The sequence below is a fragment of the Nasonia vitripennis genome, assembly GCF_009193385.2.
Source record: "Nasonia vitripennis strain AsymCx chromosome 2 unlocalized genomic scaffold, Nvit_psr_1.1 chr2_random0004, whole genome shotgun sequence".
NCBI classification, from domain to species: domain Eukaryota; kingdom Metazoa; phylum Arthropoda; class Insecta; order Hymenoptera; family Pteromalidae; genus Nasonia; species Nasonia vitripennis.
The window spans coordinates 1,296,593-1,319,632 of record NW_022279610.1 but is presented as its reverse complement, the minus strand read 5'-3'; the positions used below and the strand labels follow the sequence as shown (position 1 = coordinate 1,319,632).

The following is a 23,040-nucleotide window of genomic DNA, read 5'->3' as shown; positions in this document are numbered from 1 at the left end:
TGATGAACAAACAAATGAAAATGATGGACAAAACATAGAACGGGCGTAGCGCCTTTACAGTTGCTAGTTACTAGCAAAGTTTTCTACGAATATGCGTTCGCGCCTACGGAAGTGTTTGCGCGTATACAGTCGAGATCTCAACTTTTGCACTATTCGGGAGTTCAATTATAGTTTATCTAAAAGTTGGATGGAATGAAATTGAAAAAAAAAATTAATTTATCGATATCTCGTAAACCACGGAGGTTTGAACAAAAAACATGAAACAATCCAACATTTCCAAAAATGTTATACGAATCAAGCCTTCTTATTCTCATAATTGTTGGGCAACAAATCGAGTTGGTTTAAGCTGATATTTGATCAAAAATTATAAATTCAATACAATTAAAACCGATTAAGTTTTATAATCGTTTAAATCGAAAAAATCGGTTTTAATTCTGTAATTCCGGATCACAATGTCGTATTTTTATTGGTAATTTTTAGCAGGGAAGGCTCACCCCTTTCTTCCCTATGTATATCTTCCCGAATCGATTGGGATGTGGTAGAACTTTTAGCAATCATTATACGCAAAATTCGAGCGAGAAATTTGTTTTTTCATTTTCCCGAGTATGGATGACATACGTATTTCCGTAGTATAGCTAACGCGGGTACCTCTATAAATGTAGAAATTACTTAATTATTTTATATAATATCGACGGCTGACTGAAATAAAACCGTATCTCGGCGGCGGCTTCAAGAACACCCTATCTCGGCTGCTGCTTCGAGAACGCTCTATCTTGGCAACTTGAAGAACGCCCCATCTAAACCATATTTTTTGTACTACATACAGCTAATCAAGAAGCAAAGCTTCAATGTAAAATTGGTTTTGTAACACACGAACGATTTTCGCTTTTTCGTACCTATTTAACGGGACTAAAGCGACTCTTTAACGCCCGCTGCTTCATATATATTCATTTATTTATTTATGTAACACGCGAACGATTTTCGCGTTTTTCGTACCTATTAATAGGGAATAAAGTGACTCTTTTTTGACCGGCGGGCAAAAAAGTTATTTTAGCGAGCAATAAAAACCTTTATTGTCCGCTTATTGAATATGCGGGCAATAAAGACCTTGATTACCCGTTAAAAAGTCTTTTTTGCCCGCTAAATTATTATATTTTTAATTTAAAAAAAAAAGTTGATTTTTATGCTTTCTATGTCAAAAACTAGTTACGTCAGCCTCGCTTAAAATATGGTGTGCACCAAGGGCTATGTGGGCTTTTTGGCCTCGTGAGTTTGCAGTACTCGTCTGCGGCTCGTAAACGCCTTCGGCTCGGGCTAACTCGCCTTGACTCGTACTGCAAAATCCACACTCATCGTAAAAAAGTCCACTTTACGCCCTTGGCACATAATATACTACTTTGCCAGTTTGATAGGGTAACAAAGGGTTCCGCTTTTTAAAACGCCTTGCGAAATTCCCATATTTAATACAGGAGATATGGATTATTTAAAAAAAACACCTTTTTTGCTTTTGCTGGCGAACAGTACGGTCGATCCAGAGGGCCAAAGGGGGAAAAGTAGGTGATTCTATTCTCTTTCAAATGCGTTACAGCTAAATTGTTTGTAACAATGAGATAATATACAAAAACGCTAATATTATAGTTTTGAAAAATTAAAAAAAAAATGGTCTCAAAACAAAAATATTACGGTACACACCCACACACACACGCACGCATAAAGCTTATTATTTTAGTAAGATAAATACTTCCAGTGAAAAAGTGTTTTTATGAAAAATGAAGTGAGAATATAGTTAACTGAAGAGAATGGATAAAAAATGCACTAAAAACACTGCAATAGTCTATATTTTGTATCGTATATAGAGTATTTTTAGCAGGGTGAGGCTTATTTTGTTCTTTACAAAAATTTAAGGCGGGTTACCGTGGTAATTTGAGTGATAGCACGAAAAATATGCATTTTAAACCAAAATTAATTTCGTTTACACATAATTAGTAATTATACAGTACTAAAATCATCAAAATAATCAAAATAACTGTTTAGGTTATCATCGCTATATCCACTGCAAACATGAGTTTTTCAGAAGACATCTTTGCATCAGAAGGTATACATTTCTGAAATATTTATCTTTATGTTTTTATTAGTACAAATAAAAAATACTTCTCGATGATTTGCAGATACTTTTGAATCGAGAAAGGATTACGAATCACAAGATTTCTTAGAATCTCAAGACATGTTCGGTAATGAAAGTTAGTGTAATATATGGGGAATTGTACGAAAAAATACACTTCTTTGATCCCAAAAATCGGTGAAAAAAATTGTTGGGGCACGCGGCCAAATCACTTATTTTCTAATATTACATGATTAGAACAATGCAAAACCACGTTCCAACACTCAAAGTGCCTTGTGACACTGTTTTCTCGGACCTTCAAAAGCACCCAAAAGTAGCCATTGTTCAGTGGCACGTACTTAATTTCTGAAGGCACAAACAGAAAATGTATGTCGGTAGGATAAAAGTACGGGAAAAGAGCTTTAATTAAAAAAAAAATCGTTGAAAATGCTTGATTTGGTCAAAAGTTACATAGAATTGAAAATATGGAAAAATCGCGAAAAAACGTACGAATTTCTTGACTCCGAAAAATCTTGAAAATTTCTATTTTTTTCCACATTTTCAATTCTATGTAACTTTTTACCAAATCAAGCATTTTCAACGAATTTTTTTTTAAATTAAATCTCTTTTCCCGTACTTTTATCCTATAAGGCTTTTTCACTTCGGTATTCTGACCGTCAATTCCATCCTAAGGCTGAAGGTCAAAAGTTTTTTTATAAAAAATGCTCTAATAAATAAGTAACAATAATTCGACGGGTTTTGAAGTGGCTATCTGACGCAGCAGCACATAAGGTATTTCATTAAATTTTAATCACAATTTTCCTGTGTCTAAAACCGAGATGATATGAAAAGCAAAATGTTTGAAATGTGATTTTTTTTACGTTATTATTATTTATTACTTTTTGCATCAAGATTGATGTTAAACAACCCAATATCATAGAGTAGTCCATGACTTATTGTAATACATTTTTAGTTTTTACTGTCAACTTCTAATTATTGCAGCACGACTCAAAAGAATCTTTGGAGTTTTGGAGGCGCGTTTAAGGTTATAAGTTTGACAGGTCAACATTTTTAACTATAAAGGAGGTTCACATGCACCTTTCTACATTTTCTTGTCACTGGGTATGCACAATTTTAATAAAAATTACAAGAAATTACATTTAAAATGTTGAGCTGTGAACTTTTAACCTCAAAAGCGCCTCCAAAACTCAAAATTTTTTTTAAGTTGACAGTAAAAAATAAAAATGTATTACAATAAGCCATGGACTACTCTATGATATTGGGTTGTTTAACATAATAACGTAAAAAAATCACATTTCAAACATTTTGCTTTTCATATCATCTCGGTTTTAGACACAGGAAAATTGTGATTAAAATTTAATGAAATACCTTATGTACTGCTGCGTCAGATAGCCACTTCAAAAACCCGTCGAATTATTATTACTTATTTATTAGAGCATTTTTTATAAAAAAACTTTTGGTCAGAATACCGAAGTGAAAAAGCCTTATCGACATACATTTTCTGTTCGCGCCTTCAGAAATTAAGTACGTGCCACTGAACAATGGCTACTTTTGGGTGATTTTGAAGGTCGGAGAAAACAGTGTCATAAGGCACTTTTTGAATGTTGGAACGTGGTTTTGCATTGTTCTAAACATGTACAATTAGAAAATAAGTGATTTGGCCGCGTGCCCCAACAATTTTTTTCACCGTTTTTTGGGGTCAAAGAAGTGTATTTTTTTCGTACAATTCCCCATATACTATATTTTTGCAATTATAAATAACATCGATATTCTTGCTTGTAGTTCCGGATGAAATCGAGGATGAAAGTGAGAAAAAGAAGGATGGTGATGAGAGCAGCAATATCAACAAACATTCTGCTACAGGTAGATAGACAATATTAATATTTACTAAATATGTGCTGTCTCCCTGGTGAATTTCACCATTTTTGTTGGTGAATGTGTCAATCAAATTATTGTATTGTACTCGAAATGAACGATTAAATTATATTAAAAATTATTAAAACCTCTGATTATTTGTTCAGTTGTGCATACACATGCTTCCATTTTTAGTTTTTTTTGTGATTAACAATTAAATAAACGCAAACGTTATAAATATAAAAATTTTCAATTAATTTCCCAACCGATGGTAAGATTTCTATCAGGGTTACATTATTATTTTTCATTATTATAAATTAATGAATTCATATATTTTTGTACAGTTGCTGGCACTTGCACTCATCATTTGGAGATTATAGAAAAGCTCGATGCTATAATGAAGAAGCAGGAGGAGTTCGAGAAAAGGATGAATTTAACCCTTCGCTTTTATCATACAATCGAAGATGCGGTGAAGAAAATCGAACGAGCTTTTCTTTATATAATCCACCAACTGCACAATTTGGTTGGAATAAATGAAAATTAAAAAAATCACATTCCTGCGTTTTTACTATACCCGAATTTATATCTATTTTACAGATTTTCTCCCCAAGTCTCATTTTCTTTGTTTTTACTAGTTCGTTTTAACATTTTGTGGACGCGTTTTTTTATAGCGTTTTTTTAGTTTTGAGGTTTCAGTTTTTTCCAATAAAGTTATTGGAAGTTGATAAAAGTAAATTGCTTAATATGTACCTAAAAGAGAATAAAATAACCTATCTTTTTACCGCGGAAAATTTATATTATCATCCGTCGTTCTTTTATTACACACCATAAAGCGCAATTTTTTGAAACCGTTTTAACTCGAAAACTAAGTGTAGAACCTTTAGAAAAAAAACACAATCATTGAAAGTTATTCGGACTATACACCCTGGTAAAAATCTATATCTTTCGAATCGGATTTAATAAGTTATTTTTACCAGGGCACCTATTTAATTTTAAGTCATTTCACGGAGCAGATCCAGAGAAAAACATCAAAAAGTAAAAATAGACGTTTTTCTACGTGACTCAATAACGAGTAAAAAGGCAAAACTTAAGTACAAATTTTGGATTTAGTTACCATAATACAGCACCTTGATCCCTTTCTTTGGGTTCCTTATGAAATCAGTTAGTTTGAATAATATTAAACAAAATGTTGTTCTCTCATCCTGTATACTCTATATAACTATAAACTAAACTGCATCGCTTGGATCTCAGATTCTATTTAATGGCTTTTAATCTATAATTAGGTTCGTTATATATATATTTTTTTTTTAATCACTTCGTGAAAAACATGATTTTCAGTTACATGGTTATGTTGCATGTTGATTTTTCGATTACTAGTGATTTTATACGCGCTCCGCAAACTATCCCAACTATTACAACTCGGAAACTGAATGTTGAACTTTTCTTAAAAAAGCATGATTATCCAGGTTATTATAACTATAGACTACTTTAATTTTAAGTCATTTCATGGAGCAGATCCAGAGAAAAACGGGTAGGAGGAATTTTTACTCGACGTGTGTTATCGTGACGAATGTCAAACAGTACAAAAACATTATAGGATTATATACGAAGTAAAAACAATTCTGATATTAAACCAATACATAATGTTCTAGAAAGCTACGTGCCAAAGAATTGGCAATTTTTTTTAATGAAGACGTAAATTCCACTATTACAAAACACTATGGGAGGAGAAGGAAGCAATTACTACTTTTGAATAGATACTTTTTAATATGTAGAAGCTCTGCACATATTTTTAAGTAAAACTGATAATTGACAATAGCGCTGGAGTAGGGGAGATGCGCCCAGTACGGAATGACTTAGCTAATTTTGCTATAGCTTCAGATTAGGGCCGTGTAAGTTGCTCAAACTGTAGGATTTGCATGCTGTTATAGGGGTCGCTGATGTTCTGTGCAAAATATCCAATTAGGAAGCAAAATTGTAAAGGCTTCTTCTTTGGGAAATCGAAAGAGTGTTGCCCAGTATGGAATGTCATTGATATTTCCAATAATTATGATACCTATACATTTTAAACGCCTGAAAACCATTAAAATTGTTTGCTCTAAGTAAATAAATCTTGTTTAAGCCGGTTTATCCTTGTTTGGCGTCGATTTTATCAATATTTCCTAAATGCATCGAAATCGATCGTAGTTTCTTTCCTAGCTTTCCTCAAAGAGTTTCCGAACTAAACAATGCTTTTTTTACTATTATAAGCGTTTGAAAGCCTTACATTAAAAAATCGAACAATTAGCATGACAATCCTATGTTAAAACACGTTCCATACTGTAAAAACATGACTCGTTCCATTCTAGGAAATGAAGTTCGTTTACGCCTTGAGGTTATACGGTGGAACAAAGCAAGAAACTAAAAACTTAAAACTAAACGGATTCAAACTTAAAACTAAACCTCTATGGAGGTAAAAATCATTGAACTTGCCTAATATTGATCTGCCATAAGAAGCGGAAATTATCTTTTGCCAGCTTCAAAAATGCGGAAAACAATACATTCCCACGCAGCATGAAAGCTTTTTGAAAGCTTTAAGGAAGCTTCCTTGAAAGTGTTGGTATCTTAAAAGAAGCTTCCGTGTAATCTTCCCGGAAGCTGAGAATGTCCGCTGCAAATTAATGTCAGAAAGACTTCCAGCAACATTGCTGTTTCCTTCTGTGAAAGATGTTTGGAAGCTTTCTTGGAAAATTGTAAAAACGTTGATGAAAGCTTCTGGAAGATTCCAGTAAGTTTCCAATATATTTTAAAATTGGTTGAAAATTTCAGGTAACCTTCTGTTAAGATTTCAGAAAGATTTTTAGAATATTTTGGAAAGAATTAGTGAAACTTCAAAAATGATTACAACGACATTACTGGATCGTTCCGTGAAATATGTTTGAAAGCTTTCTCGAAAGCTTCTGAAAATAATAATGAAAGCTTTTGGAAAATTCCAGTAAATTTCCAATATATTTAAAAAATGTTCGAAAATTTCTGGTAACCTTCTATGAAGGTCTCAGAAAGAATTATGGAAGCTTGCAAATATGTTGTTGTAATATTTCAGAAAGATTATTGGAATATTTTTTGGAATCTTTTATAAACGATTTTTTGAAACTTTAATAAAGATGTCTTTTTAATCTTCCAGAAAGATGTTTTTTTAATCTTTCATACAGATTTTTGGAATCTTTCAGAAAGAATTTGCGGAATCTTTTCTAAATGCCATATTGCTGCTTTATTGAATCTTTTTTGAAATCTTTCAAAAGATTATATGTAAGGTAACTGAAACTTTTGTCAAAATATTTCGAAATACCAAAAATATATTATGGTAAGCTTTCACCAAGGTTAGTGTAACGTTTCATCGAGTATTTCAGTAACCTCGTTACTGGTATATTCGTTAAAACGTTACACTAACCTTGGCGAAAGCTTAACATAATACCATTTCTGGTATTTCGAAAAATTAGACGATAATTTCAGTTTCCTTTCATCTAATCTTTTGAAATATTTAAAAAAAAAGATCAGATAGAAAATCAAGAAAGAATCCAAAAATTCTTTCTCCAAGATTCGGAAAATCTTTTCATTAATTTTCAAGATTAATTAGAATATACAGAAGTATTATTTAATACTTCTTTAATTGATCTTTCGATTCGAAATACGGACTATCCGACTTAAAAAATGCATCGCGCCATTGTGTAACATATTCTATGTGATCTCCGATTGGCTATTCGTTTTGGTGCGCGATTCTGTGTATGTTTGAATTTCTAACCTCAAAAAGTAACCTGCTAGTATCTCATAACAGTTCATTGCATTTATTTTTATTGTTGTTTTGCACGCTTTGAACCTCTCAGAGCCCCAAGGTTGGCATCTCCGGAATATCGAAGGATTCGGACAGCGAAGAATGCCACATTTTTTAAATGTACTTACCTTTTTGTAATTTCAAAGTAATAAATATGGATGATAAATATTTTATTTATTACAAGGAGATATGCGAATAGATTATATTTGAATTTAAATGTACTTTAATGAAAAATGGAAATAAGCAATAAGTTTTGAAGCAAAAGATTATGTTTTGAAGTCTCCTTTGTCAAAATGTAAGTTACACTCCCCTTAAAATTAGTTGATATTAGCTCAAAGAAACCTTCAAATCGAATGATTACATACCTTTATTTATTGAAAAAATGTATCAATTACAAATTAAGCTTGTGTTTTTATTAAATTACTGATCTCTACTTTATTTATTAGAATAATCACTGGATAAGATTATAATTAAAATAAGTATTTACGAATGCTGAATAAAATAAGTAAATAATTATGGATCGGATTCTTCGCCACTGTTCAGGGTTTTGTCAATAACTATTGGCTGGAATGGCGTTCTTTTTGGACCTTTTCCACTGAAAAAAGTAGTCATATAAAAATAATGCAAAATAGCTTTAGAATGGTAATATTTACTATGGCAAAAAACTTTAGAATCTGATAAAAAACAGAATAAGCTATGATTTTAATAAAAATGCGTATAATAGACGCAAATGAATTTGTTTATGATTGATTTTTTGAAAACAAAAAAGACTACACAAAATCGCTTGTTTTATAGAAGGCAAAAATAATCAATTCATTAAAATATTTACCTTGCTTCTCTCTTTAGCCGCGTGTTTGCAGTATCCAGCTAAGCATTTATGCCATCTTTAATGTCATCGTCATTTGCATTTGGAAATGCAAGTTTGACAGCTTCTAAACAATAAAAAAAAAATATTTATGTATAAAGTGTACAATAGCAACAGTTGAAATTATTTTGTTCATCAAAACTGTTAATAACTAAAAATCCATGATTTCATAATTCGATAGAATGGCTTAGACTCTTAAAGATTATGAGTTTCATTTAAAAATTTATATGTAAACTAGGTAAAATATAATGATCAAGTAAGCCCGCTCAATTACTTTTAAGTGAAAAGAATAAAAAAAAAAAAAAATTAAACAGCAAAAAAATAAGATGGAATTTGAATTATATTGGTATAATTTAGAAAAAATTCATTTTAAGTTATATAACAAAAAGCATTACCAAAATATATAATATAATTACATTTACTTTCCATCTTAGGAAATTCCGTTATGAACGACAGAGGCTCTTAAAATTGCAAAAAGGTTTAAAATTTGAGTGTATTCTCTCCTTTGAAAAAAAAAACAAACTTACGATACAGGCAAGTGCATAGCCTGAGGTCTTTAAAAGATTTTCTTGGCGCTTTGCGCCCTGTAAAGCTGTACTGATTCGCCACTTCATTTGTTATTGCAGCTATCATACAGTTAAATATTAACTTGCGGCAATCGCTACCTCCCTTGCTTTTGAAAAAGATTACCTAAAACGTAAGTTACTTTATGTTAAAAATTTCGTACAATGTTTCATACATTTATAATTCTAATTATATGTATATGAACAGCTGAGTGAGGGAAAGAGGGACGTTGTCTTTGCTACAATCCATTTTCTTTTGACGCATGCATATACATTTTTCTGTGTTTTTTATACGTACGATAAGAGACACTGACTTAAAATGTATTTTATGCTTGCATTAGTACCTTCTACATTATAAGGATATATTGATTTATAAATACAAATAATAAGGGCAAAAAATAGATTGCATGACCGAATTGGAGGTAATTAATGAAAGCGATTGCTTATAACAGGCCGAAGACGATTACTGAAAAGATAATTTTATGTACACGAGAAATGTAACAATAGTACATGTGTGTAAACAAAAGCAGTAATTGAGAAAATTAGACACAGAAACATGTAATTGGACATTTATTTTCCTGTTATAGTCATGCTTAATAGCTATTAGGAATGGTGTACGATTTTAATAGTTTAATTGTAATAAAGATTATAAATTATTGATGGTAAATAAGCGAAGACATACTACAAAAACGATAGTTAATATCTTGGAAATATTTTTTAAAGTGATTAACATTCACAAATGTATAGAAATTATATTTATGCAGTTTGCTTATTTATATCTAATTCTTTATAGAATCATGATAAAAAATGTGCAATTTCGGAAGGCGCATCAAAGCATACTCGATATATACTGTGTCACAAGAATGTACGAACCTCCCGATACTTTTTTATAATAATCAATAAAATAATTATTAAATAAGTATCATCTTAAACTGATTTGGATAGGGCTCGATAAAGCGCACTTAAAGAGAGGGATTTAGATCTATGTTTATATTATATACTATAGTGCTATTGCTGCGTCTTATTCGAAAATGTGCATTTCTTTTTGTTATTTATGTTGCTTATCATACTCATGCATGTATGATTTAACAAAAAATGAAATTTAATACAATAAAATAATAATAGTGTTTGTAACAAGTGCGTAAAGTTCAACTTTACGCACGTGTAACGAACTAGTAGATTATGCACGTAGGGAGTAAAAGTAAAGAATGCCCGAGATCGCATATAATTACAAATATACGACCTGGGGCATTCTTTACTTACTCCCGTGGTACTGTGACGGCCGAGTGCACGTCAAATGTCTAACGGCTAATCATGTACTAATTGTAATAAGATTATTGTTTCAGCAAGCTGCCAACGAGCGCCGAAACGAGCGAGAACGAGAGACGAGGCAAGATAGAGACAGAGAGAGTGAGAGTATAGGTAGCGCGGTTGCCGCCTGGCCGCACAGCGTGGGCGCGATATGACAACGATGTGCCGACGGCCGGGAGAGCCGCGACTAGTGTTAGTCTCGCTGCGCTATCCACACGAATAGCTCGCGCTGCTACTATACGCGGGTTTGTTGTGAGTCCTGCGAGCATCTCGAGAGCGAACGATATTCGTCCGTGCGTTACCGACGAGTCGCTGCGACGCCCGTCCGAACTGTTGCATCTCCACGTCCGAGACTGGACCACGTCCGTTTGCGTCAAGCACTACTGTCACTATCGAGTTGTAAGTACCTGCACTCTCACTCTCTCACGTCGACGGGGTAATATCTCTCGTCTCTCTTTATCGTTCGTCGAAGTGTGTGGCGTTTGCACCTCCGTGTATAGTACAATCGAATATACATTTCCTTATCTAAACTTCTCGTGTGTTATTTCTTACGACCCGACCTACGCCGCCTCCGCGGGCTCGTGTAAAAACACGTGCATGATCTGAGTCGGCCGAGCCGTGCCTTCTGCACGCCCGACGTTAATTTACAATAAACAGGGCCATTCTGGCCCTGGTTATAACACGGCAGAAAAGTATTAACCGAGTGTTATAAATGGCGCCCCAAAACGTGTGTCAAGGTCAAGCTATTTAACTCGCGAGTGTACAAAAATTCTATAGCGGCTACTCGTGCTACAGTGTCGACACATTGTAGGCGTAAGTGAGACTCGGAAAAAAAAACTGACCGCAACGGTAGAAAGTATTAGACAGCGTCGAATAATACGCGCAGTTTAACTTTGTAGCGGCAGGCGTCAGCCTTCAAAATTCGAAACGGTCAACGACCGAGCGGCCAGCGACAGCGAGCATATACATTGTTTACATCGCGCGCCGCGAACCGAGAGCTCGAATTCTTACAGTGTCGCCCGTTAGGCAGGGAATTTTTGGCTGAGTGCGATTGAGACGGATGAACTATAGTCAGTATAGGAATTCAAACTATTGTATGGATTTTTGAGAATTCTTTTTGCACTCTGATGCAATTTTTGAACTTGACTACTGTTTAAGCCGTAATCTCGCAGTTCAACAAATTGTTGTGTTATTAGGAATGTTAAGGCATAAATCGCGATAATAATTTAGAAAATTTTCGCGAGATCTTGAGCCTGGTTTTGTGAGAAAAATAGCTGTGTAGTTGAGTACAGAAACGTACGAATAAATATACATATACAATCAACACACAGCCGCTCCGGCGTATAATTGCCTTTTCGAATTCGCGTAGAGGAAAAAAAAAAAATTTTGCATGATAGAGGGAGTTAGTAACATTTAAATTCACAAATAATTTATTAAAGTGGAATTGTTTTTTTTTTTACAAATTAGTAAGTTTTTTTTCTCTTTCTCAGATTTTAAAACTTGTAGCACAAAACGTGCGTGATTACTTGCTCTGTCAGGCAATTTATCGCGGTTCAAAAACAAATTATTGTTACCGTTATACAAATTTAATTGAGTGATTAAAATTAAATCACACGTATTAATCGAAGAAGCAAACGTGTGTTCCAGTGTCGACAACTAATTATTAAATTCACTTCGAGAATAACTTGGATTGTTGAATCCTGAGTTTTTTTTTGGTTGTGCTGAATTTGACTCGACTCTGCTTCTATTAAATGTCAGAATACTCAACGAGCACAATATCTTTAACTGGCTCGTACATAGACTTAAGCAGATCGCATATAGCGATACAAGACCACGTAAGATCGATGGACACGAATACGTTAGGTCAAGCGTTAGATTTATTAGGTTTGCAGGATAGGGGGGCTGATGAAGACAGAATGCGTCGATTGTTTAGGTGCCTAGCAGGTGACTACGCGCCAGAAGACTTCCGTTCGTCGCTAACCTTGTTAAATTCGGAGGAGTTATTTAAGTCGCGGGCGACACGACGCGCGTCGTACATAACGAACTATATCCCTCAGGAAGTCAGCGGTATATTTGAAGAAGAAGAGCGGAACGCGAATCAAATAAATCTAAGAATCTTGCACCAAAGAAATGCAATCAGCAACCCTGATGCCGAAAGTCAGGAGCAACAGGCGTATCAGCCTACGGATTGCAGCAATCCAAGCGGCGTCGAAAACGAATTCAGCTGGTTGGAACCGGTAACAATAGGGTTCGGTCAACCGCTACATAGAGAACAGGTTCGACAACCGTTAGCAACAATTTTCGGTGGTAATCCGTGCGATAATACTAGCGCGGTAGGGAACGACGTTGTTGAGGAAAACCTCGGAAATCCAGATCAAATAAGAATAGACGCGAATCCCCCAGAATTAGCGGATGAACAAGAGAGAACATCGAACGTCGATTTCCTGATGTATTTAGCCAGCGACGGCTGCACGTATAAATTACCGAAAAGAGTCGTCGACGACCTATTAAAGAAAGACGATGAAATCGCACAGTATAAGAAAATACGAAATGAGGCGTGCGAATATATAAAGAAATTACGCATAGCTAACAGCGCTCAGAGAGAGCCCCCAGCGTATAGTACCCGTTTAAGAACATCAGAATTTACACGGTCGAAAGAAGATGCACCACCATCAGCAGAGACCAAGAGTAAACACGTAGATTTTAATGACACGTACACGATTAGGTATTTCGAACCAACGAACAAGAATCTCTCAACTTCAGAATTAGAAGATAGCAACATATACCAGCAACCTCAGCGAAGGCTAAGTCAACAGTCGACACCACACAACCATACGCCTGGCCAACTACGGCCGATTCAGCCTCCGTATACGTTACCACAGTCGTGTTACGAGAGGAATATCTTTTCACAGAACAGAATGGCACAACAGGCACAAGTTCCTACATGTCATCAAAGCCAGTGTTACCAGACGTGCGATCAGCATAGAATAAACCAACCACAAAATACTGGTGATTCCCAGCAAAGGAGTGGGAATGTTTGGAGAGAGGGGGACCAGCCAATACGTCCGAATCGCCTGGTTTCAGAACGAGGGCCAAGCAACCTACAGACTAATACGTCTGGATATTATGACTCTAACCTCCAAAATACGTTGAGAGAAAATTCCGCCGATATTAACGACAAAATACGGAAATGGAATATAAAATTCGGAGGCACGTCAACAGAAGATGTAGAAGAGTTTATCAGATTAGTGGAAGGTTGCAGGAAACTAGCTCGTCCAAGGGTTTCAGAGGAAGAATTGTTAGACGCGTTATCACACACCACTTCTTTACTATCAGGAAGAGCATTGAAATGGGCTAGGGTTGAACGTCCGAAATGGCACACGTGGAAAGATTTCTGCGAGGAAGCCAGAGCAACGTACGGCATGATAGACGAAGAGCGCTCACAACTAATTGTAGAGGCGAGTTCACGTACGCAGGGACCACACGAAGACGTAAACGATTACTACGTTAGCATGGTCATGATATTCAACCGTATGCCGGATGCCCTACCAGTTCGACAACAGCTGGATATTTTATATCAAAATATGAATCCAGAGTTAAAATTGATTTTCGGTCGAATGGAATTCGAAACTCTAAACGAATTCAAGAGTAAAGCTGTGAGTGCCGAGAAACGGACGAGAGCAAAATCAAGTTACAAGCCACCCCCTACTCCGGAGAAATCTATGCTACCAGGAGCGGCTTATAATCCACAGGAGAAGGCAAAGAATAAAAATCAGCCGGCCATAGCAACTATCTGTCCAACGGATGCAAAGGAGCCACCCCTCTGGTTCAAGACTTGGGTCAACAATAATTACCCTTCAATAGCAAAGAAGGATAACAACGGCCGTCAGAACCAAAAAGGGTTCAATAGATCTACCCAGGGTAAGAAGAAAACCTTTGCTGAAAATCAGCAGACGAAGTCCACAGTGCCGACAGATGTGAAAAATAAATCCGACTCCAATGAGGACAATAAATCGTCTGCAAAATCGAGTGACTCAGCAAAAAAGGAAAAAAGTGAACTAGCTTGCTGGACATGTAAGTCACCGGGCTTTACGAAGAAGTGTCCCAATTGTGCGGGAAAAGCCAAAGGGGAACAGTAAGCGAGATCCGTACTGACCCCGAGGTTAATTCAGGGATCTCGGCATCACAGTCGACTGAACAATTAAATCCGACTGCAATAGCACACTATGCAGCGACCAGTAGTAACGCTGTTTTATCCGACCAGCGCTGGTGGCTGCAGGTGCAGGTAGGTGAATTCAGGGTCAGGGCCCTTTACGACCCAGGAGCCACTCAAACTTGCATCGGGGCTACGTCCGTACAACTAGCCAGTGCATGTAACGCAGAAATAAAACCATGTGACGGAATAGTCGCCTGCATGGCTGACGGTAAAACCTCAACAGTCGACTTGCCCTTCACGATCGGTGGACAAACCAGGACGCTTACTACGCTAGTAGTACCTGAATTACGTGAAGGATGCAATTTAGGTGCTGACTTCGTTCTACAATTCGACGCCAGGCTTAACCCCCATGAACGAACGTTAACGGTTGAAAATTCAACCGAAGTCATAAACGCCTGTGAAGCGGTAACAGACGGAACCACTCGTCCGGTCTTAGCTTCGATTGGCCTGCAGGATTTGCATGAAGGCCAGAAACGGATGTTAGAAGAATTACTCGATCAGTTAATTCCTAAAGATGATGGGCCGCTCGGCTTTACGAACTTGGTGGAGTTCGATCTAGAGGTAGAGACATGTCGTCCGATCAAGCAGAAATTCTATCCGGTTTCGAAGAAACTCGAAGAAATGCTCTTTTCTCAAGTAAAAGAGTTACTAGCAGCAGATATCATCGAGCCTTCGTTCAGCGACTGGGCTAGTCCCGTCGTGATGGTGAAAAAGGGGAATAGTGGAAAGCGTCGATTGTGCATCGACTTCCGTAAATTAAATAAAGTTTCCAAAGTAAGCGCTTACCCCCTACCTTTCATGGATACTATCTTGAGTAAGATTCAATGTGCTCGTTACATATCTACGATAGATTTGAGCAACGCTTACCATCAGATAAAAATAAAAAAGGAAAGTCGACCGTATACAGCATTCAAGGTCCCGGGAATGGGGTTGTTCCAATGGAAACATCTCCCGTTCGGCTTAGCTGGTGCTCCTGCCTGCTTCCGGCGTATGATCGACTCCTTGATTACGCCCGATCTCGAACCATACTGTTACAGCTATTTGGACGATATTTTCGTCTGTACCGAAACGTTCGAAGACCATTTAAAAGTCTTAGAGATCGTGCTGACGAAGCTAGCCAAAGCACGATTGACTATAAATCGCGAGAAAAGTCATTTTTGTCAATCGGAAGTGCGATATCTTGGCGTGCTCGTCAACAGGGACGGTTTTCGTCCGGATCCGGATAAAATCGCTCCGATTATAGAATACCCGACTCCGAAGACATTAAAACAACTGCGCAGGTTTTTGGGAATGTCGTCGTGGTACAGGAAGTTCCTCAAAGATTTTGCAACGATAGTTGAACCTTTAAATCGACTGTTTAAGAAAGGAACACGCTACGTTTGGGGGAGGACCAAGAACGCGCGTTCGAGCAAACTAAAATGCTGATAGCATCCGCTCCGGTTCTCCACCGACCAGACTTTAATAAAACCTTCTGTCTACAATGCGACGCTTCTGGCACAGGCGTTGGTGCTGTTTTAACGCAGGTGATAGAAGGGGAAGAACGTGTGTTATCGTTCGCGAGTCGCACTATGACTCCGGCGGAACGGAATTACGCAGCGAGCGAGCGTGAATGTTTAGCGGTTCTCTGGGCGATACAAAAATTCCGTCCGTAAGTTGAAGGTTACCATTTTCTGGTGATTACCGATCATAGCAGTCTCAAGTGGCTAAGTAATTTACGAAATCCAACTGGACGTTTAGCCAGATGGGCACTTGAGTTGCAGGAATATGATTACACGATCGAACATCGCAAAGGCTCAATGAATGTGGTTCCTGATGCGCTGTCGAGACTTTACGAAGAAGACGACGCAGAACAGACACGTCCGATTATTGCGATATTACGCCAGAGGACGAAACAACTGACAAATGGTACACCGAATTAGAGAAGGAAGTAACTGATAACCCGCTAGAATTTCCTGGCTGGAAGTTATTAGGTGGAAAATTATATACCTACCGGCCTGACGCATTCGTCGATGATGTTTTCGAAGATGAGAATGCTTGGAAATTAGTACTTCCGAAAGAGAAAAGAGCTCAAGTTTTGAACGAGTGTCATGACGAAGCGACGTCAGGTCATTTTGGCCGCAAGAAAGAGTCGTCCTGTCATACTATTGGCCATCGATGAAAAAAGATGTGACAAATTACGTCCGAAGCTGCTTGATCTGTCAACAATGCAAAGTTGAACAAAGAAAACCAGCTGGTCAGATGGGCAGCCGCAACTTCTCGCGTCCATGGGAAACAGTTGCTGGTGACGTAATGGGTCCGCTACCAAAGTCTACTCACGGTTATGAATATTTACTGGTGTTTCAAGACATGTTTACCAGGTGGGTAGAATGCATACCTATACGAAAGGCCAACGCTCAGACCATCATTAAAAACTTGAATGAACGGGTTTTCCTACGGTTCGGAACGTCAAAAGTCTTCTTTTCCGACAACGGAACAGAGTTCCGAAATAAGGCCATGGATAAATTCCTAGAGGAACAGGGAGTAAACCATACGTACGCACCACCGTATCACCCTCAGCCTAACACCGTAGAACGTGCGAACCGCACAATTAAAACGCTGATCCGCGAATATATCGAGGGTCATCATAAAACCTGGGACGAACATATTGCAGAGTTCGCATTCAGTATGAACACGGCTTCACAAGAATCACTCCAGACTTCTCCGGCGATGCTGAATTTTGGTAGACAGCCGAGCCATCCCAAATCTCTGCTTCAACAAGAGGAGATTGAAGCAATAGCCAACGAAGATCAGATCGCTATATCTGAATGGAAGGCTAGGATGGAGAAGCTGAGAGAACTTCAAGAAGCGGCTAACGATAACGCTCAAGAAGCGCAAGCGCGCCAGGCGACAGCCGACAACGAAACGTGAAGTACTCAGTAGGCGACGAAGTCTGGAAGAAGAATAGAGTACTGTCATCAGCAGCGGAGGGAGTGTCAGCTAAATTAGCTCCACCGTTTATCGGCCCCTTCAAAATCAGCCGTATACTGAGCCCAGGTATTTACGAACTAGTTGACCGAAACGGAACGGTTGATGGACCGGCTGCTGTCGAATATTTGAAAAAGTATCACAGTAGAGAAGAAAACGACGGTGAGCCTGTCGCAGCAGCAGACGACTGTGAACTTACTGATCAAGTAGACGACATCAGGACTACGTCCGTCAACAATGAAGAAATTGAAGAAGCGAAAGAATCTAACGCAAGTAGCGAGCGATCAAAAAAGCGTGGTGGGCCGAGAAAAACGCGGTTACTTGTAAAACGCAAAACACTACCGGCGAAGATTGTAAACTCGACAAACACCGTAAGCGTCGAGGTAGACAAAGCGAAACGCGGAAGACCGAAAGATTCGAAAAATAAACCGCGTGACGTTCCGAATAGTTTGTCTCCTAGGAAAACGCGAGCGCAAAAGGCGGCGGGTACGGTTACAATTAAAATCATGCGATTAGGGAGCTTTATTCTTCTGTATACCGTCCCATTCTCCACTCATAATTCCCTTCTTCCCACATAGACGGCTGAACGCAAGATAGAAGACATCAGGGAGTTAGCAGAGGAGATTGTCCAAACAATCGTCGAAGAGTCGATGAGTCACACGGTCGACGACACGCCAGCAGTACCGGCCAACGTCCCATGCGGAGTAGAGGTGGGAAGCGAACTTCTCAACCGGTCGATTTTTGCTATCCCGGAATCACCGACCGAGATCGAACTGAGGAAGCAAGCTCTGCTGAAAGAACTGCAGGTGATAGAAGACGCACTGTTCGCTCAGGCTCTAGTCAGAAGACAGCAGGCGAGAAACCGGGCGACGCAGCTCAGAACCGAGCTGATCGCTGCGCTGGAAGAAGCCATCGCTATTTGGTCGGAAATTAAGGAGAAATATGGCCACCGGCCGGATTTACCTAAGGGAGACACAACCCTAGTAGAAACCGTGGCATTTCTAAATGCCAAATGCAAAGCGAAGCCGCAACCATTGCCAGCGCCACCGGTTGTCCCGAAGACAGCTCCAACAGCCGTAAGGCCAGATTCGACCAGCCGTCAGCCCGACACGACATCGAAAACCACGGCCGCTCCAGCAGCAACAGCCGTAAAGAAACGGCCGACTCTAACCAACGAACAGTTGAACAAAGAGTTCGACCGTAACCGTGAATTGAAGCGTCGAGCGAAAAACAGGCTGCCGACTTACACAGAACCTGGACAGCAATGCCCCATTTGCGGATACCGAGGTATTGCTCGATTGGACGAGTGCCCCAATTTCAATGTCCATGGAATGGACTTAACGTACGGCGACAAGTACAAGAAGAAGTAGAAGAAGAAGCTCAGGCTAACGGCCGAACCACTTCATTTCCTCCTGTACCTTACCTCAATCCCGTGCAATGAAGCATTTTGTTTTTTTCTTATTTCTCTTCTTTCTCTCTTAATGTTTTTTTTAGAGGCAAAAGACTGCCGTACTGGCCAACGGCCGTATGTAAAAAGAGAGGCGAGAGACTAAAAATGAATTATTTTTTTTACTTCTTTCATTATTTGTATTATCTAATTAATGATGATAATAAAAAGTTAAGTTTTCCTTGTAAAAATTGATATTTATTACAAGTTCTTATTACCCAGTTAGACATGACTGAGTCCCTGGCAGGGTACACAGCGTCTGGGGGAGGGTGTTGTGACGGCTGAGTGCACGTCAAATGTCTAACGGCTAATCATGTACTAATTGTAATAAGATTATTGTTTCAGCAAGCTGCCAACGAGCGCCGAAATGAGCGAGAACGAGAGACGAGGCAAGGTAGAGACAGAGAGAGTGAGAGCATAGGTAGCGCGGTTGCCGCCTGGCCGCACAGCGTGGGCGAGATATGACAACGATGTGCCGACGGCCGGGAGAGCCGCGACTAGTGTTAGTCTCGCTGCGCTATCCACACGAGTAGCTCGCGCTGCTACTATACGCGGGTTTGTTGTGAGTCCTGCGAGTATCTCGAGAGCGAACGACATTCGTCCGTGCGTTACCGACGAGTCTCTGCGACGCCCGTCCGAACTGTTGCATCTCCACGTCCGAGACTGGACCACGTCCGTTTGCGTCAAGTACTACTGTCACTACCGAGTTGTGAGTACCTGCACGCTCACTCTCTCACGTCGATGCGGTAATATCTCTCGTCTCTCTTTATCGTTCGTCGAAGTGTGCGGCGTTTGCACCTCCGTGTATAGTACAATCGAATATACATTTCCTTATCTAAACTTCTCGTGTGTTATTTCTTACGACCCGACCTACGCCGCCTCCGCGGGCACGTGTAAAAACACGTGCATGATCTGAGTCGGCCGAGCCGTGCCTTCTGCACGCCCGACGTTAATTTACAATAAACAGGGCCATTCTGGCCCTGGTTATAACACGGCAGAAAAGTATTAACCGAGTGTTATAGTACATATACCACTTTTTTGTTAGAGAAGCATGAAATGCGTATCTGCAGGTTTCCGCCCGGACGTTTACGTGCCGTGTGCAATAATTCTTTTACCATAAGTGTGCGACAAGCCTTTATAGACATAATCGAAAAAAAATTTATTCTAAAATAGTATATTGTGTACCAAGGGCGTAAAGTGGACTTTTTTAGGCCGAGTGTGGAGATTGCAGTACGAGCCGCAGACGAGTATTGCAACCACACGAGGCCAAAAAGCCCACTTAGCCCTTGGTGCACACCATATTTTTTGTCACGTAAGTATTGATTTTCGCGATTATAGAGTTTAAATTTGAAGATTTTATCATATATATCAAAAAATTGTCGGTCCTCGAGCAGCGGGCAAAAAAAAAATTTACGCCCGCTGCTTGAGTAGGGGTCGTTTTTCGATTTTTATTACCCGCAAATTTTTTTTTTGCCCGCCGGTCTGAAAAAAGTTACTTTAGTCCCGCCTGAGAGGTCAGAAAAACGCGAAAATTGTGCTTATGTGACAAATCAATTTTAAGTCTCAGCCACCCACACCTTCAGAAATACATACGGTCAGCCTCCAGCGACAACCTTTCATTCATGTAAAAATCTCCACTTTCTTACAAAAGTATCTAAAAGTAATAGGGTAGAGGCACTTGTAGTCAAAAAGAGGAAGTCAAAAAATACATAAGTCTTCATATAACAATCAAATTCGTAACTCTACAATGCAAATATAAAATATAATAAAAGTTTGAAGCCGAAAATCTCTAAATCGCTAGTAGTCGACCATGCTTTGCAGTAGTCGCAGCTGATGCCAATATTTTGAAATAAAATGAATGCTTTTTGTGGAATAAATTAAGAACAGAAGACATGCATTTTATGATAAAACAGAAAGAATTAGGTACATAATTGGTATCTTGCGTGGACATCTGTTTCTCTCACACCATACCGTAAGCGTATTAAAGTACAAACAATACCAGTAATTGATTATCAGCCAGCTTGTCACCATTGACCTTCTCGCACATCCAAGTAGCTATGGAAAAAATTATCATTATTGAAGGCTTCAAATCATTTAATAGATATTTAAATTTATTTTAAGTTTCATATTTACAATGCCCGTTAATAAATGATAATTTGAAAAAGAAAATAATATTTATTTTAATATAATCATAAATGTTTCTTCAAACATTTATGCAACACTGCCTAACAAGAATCCCTGCAAGAAACATAGTTTACTTAGCTATTATTTAAAATATATATTTTGAATAAGTATAATTCAAAAGACACACAGTCAGTGTATTTTAAATTATACGCTATAAAAAATACATTCATTTCATACAATTAATATTGCAGTATTACACTTTTGAATTAAAAACAACAAAAACTATTAGGTTAAGAAAAATTATTTTCGATACACTGTGCGTAACATGCGATTTTACGCACTTCCGCGTGCAATAAATCTCATTTTACGCTCCCTGTTACGAAAGGAAACATTCGACACGCGTGCGCAAATTGATTCTACACTCGTGTGATTATCACTCTCACCCTGCGGAATCTACTTTTTCGCACTTGTTTCGAAATATAATATTTTAAGTTTTATTATATAAGGGAGAATTTTATATGAGGGAGGAGAGTGGCGGCAAAGATCGTGGGAGAGGTTTTAACGGTAGCGTGGAAGAGATTATAAACTAAAATAATTTTAAGCTTAAACATTCATAACTTTAACAAAATTTATTCTTAAAATTACTATGTTAAAGCTTTAAATTATTTACACAATGACAGGGTGCATAAAACATGAAATATTTTTAGTAGATTAATTTTATTATATAATAATGAATAAAAAAATTATATTTACCGCATTCTGGAAGAACTCTTGATCTTTTTTTCCTAACATATTTTCAACAACATCTATTTTTTTGTTCTTATTAGCTGTATTTGTGTCAATGGCGAAATACTTATTAATTACCGCAATATCTTGTAAAGAAAGTTGTTTGTCTGTCGATCTAGTATTTCTATAACCACCCTCCAATTTTCTTTTTAAAGCGTCATTCTGCCGCTTTAGTCTGTTAACTTTATTTATTAACTTAAAAACCATCTCTGCAACAATTTATGGTAATTAATTGATCATATAGCAAAAGATAGTATTCATATAACACACAATATATCGTAAATACTGCCTCACGATTTCATTAAAGACCTCACCAGACAATAATATTATATAACAATAACAAGGAATTGCTTCACCTTTTGGGTCATGGTTTTGGCTCGACGTATACACGTTAATAGAAATCTAAAGCAGTACTAAACTTTTTAACTATATATATATATATATATATATATATCCACACACACACACTATAAACAATACATACAGATGTACTGTACAATGTACAGTACATCTGTATGTATTGTTTATAGTATACATATATCTTCCTATATTATATAGTCATTTTGGCAAGACTCCCCCCCACCACCCCTCCACCACCCCCCCACCTTGGCCCCCCCACCAAAACACATAAAATTCTTTCATTTTTCTGTTATTTTCGAAAATCTCAATTTGCTGGCTATAACCCTAATGTCGTCTTCTTCGTCCAAAATTATCGCGAAATCCCGCATTTTGGCTGATAAGAATCTGTGAAATATTTTAAAATTTGATTTCAATTAAATTCTATAATATACAATTGGAAAATTTACTTAAATTTATAGATCGTTCATCGCTTACAAGTAAATAAAAATTTACACTCTTGTTATCTTGTAAACTAAATTTGGAACAGTGCATATGAAAATCTTAAGATAGTACTACCGATATCTATCTAATCAAACAACAACCTTCTATTTTTTGTATATTCGCCCAATTTGTTTAAT

General features: G+C 37.8%; 2 protein-coding genes across 3 annotated transcripts; one reads left to right on the top strand and one right to left on the bottom strand.

Moving 5' to 3' along the window:
• Positions 1–2,061: 2,061 nt before the first annotated feature.
• LOC107981930 lies at positions 2,062–4,520 on the top strand. Its single transcript, XM_031924005.1, has 4 exons — positions 2,062–2,095; positions 2,169–2,240; positions 3,905–3,985; positions 4,321–4,520. Exons 1-4 carry the CDS (start codon positions 2,062–2,064, stop codon positions 4,518–4,520), a joined length of 387 nt encoding a protein of 128 aa, XP_031779865.1.
• Positions 4,521–8,251: 3,731 nt separating this feature from the next.
• On the bottom strand, positions 8,252–22,314 carry LOC116416296. 2 transcript variants are annotated; one of them, XM_031924023.2, is made up of 5 exons: positions 22,031–22,314; positions 21,153–21,208; positions 9,180–9,342; positions 8,617–8,719; positions 8,252–8,382 (listed from the first exon to the last, which is right to left on the bottom strand). In XM_031924023.2, the coding sequence occupies exons 2-4, from the start codon at positions 21,198–21,200 to the stop codon at positions 8,655–8,657; spliced, it is 276 nt and encodes a 91-aa protein (XP_031779883.1). In that variant the 5' UTR covers positions 21,201–21,208; positions 22,031–22,314; the 3' UTR covers positions 8,252–8,382; positions 8,617–8,654. The 2 variants fall into 2 exon arrangements, with proteins under 2 accessions (XP_031779883.1, XP_031779882.1); XM_031924022.1 differs by lacking the exon at positions 21,153–21,208 and having other exon boundaries at positions 22,031–22,308.
• Between the last annotated feature and the right edge of the window lie 726 nt (positions 22,315–23,040).

Bases quoted from the DNA above. Each gene is read 5' to 3' on its own strand.
- LOC116416296 (XM_031924022.1), bottom strand. From the start codon at position 22,270: ATGGTTTTTAAGTTAATAAATAAAGTTAACAGACTAAAGCGGCAGAAT. The intron at 9,343-22,030 runs GTAAATATAATT...CTTACGTTTTAG, and splicing joins AAGAGTTCTTCCAGAATGCG to GTAATCTTTTTCAAAAGCAA. The intron at 8,720-9,179 runs GTAAGTTTGTTT...TTTATTGTTTAG, and splicing joins GCTATGCACTTGCCTGTATC to AAGCTGTCAAACTTGCATTT.
- LOC107981930 (XM_031924005.1), top strand. From the start codon at position 2,062: ATGAGTTTTTCAGAAGACATCTTTGCATCAGAAG. The intron at 2,096-2,168 runs GTATACATTTCT...GATGATTTGCAG, and splicing joins AGACATCTTTGCATCAGAAG to ATACTTTTGAATCGAGAAAG. The intron at 3,986-4,320 runs GTAGATAGACAA...ATTTTTGTACAG, and splicing joins CAACAAACATTCTGCTACAG to TTGCTGGCACTTGCACTCAT.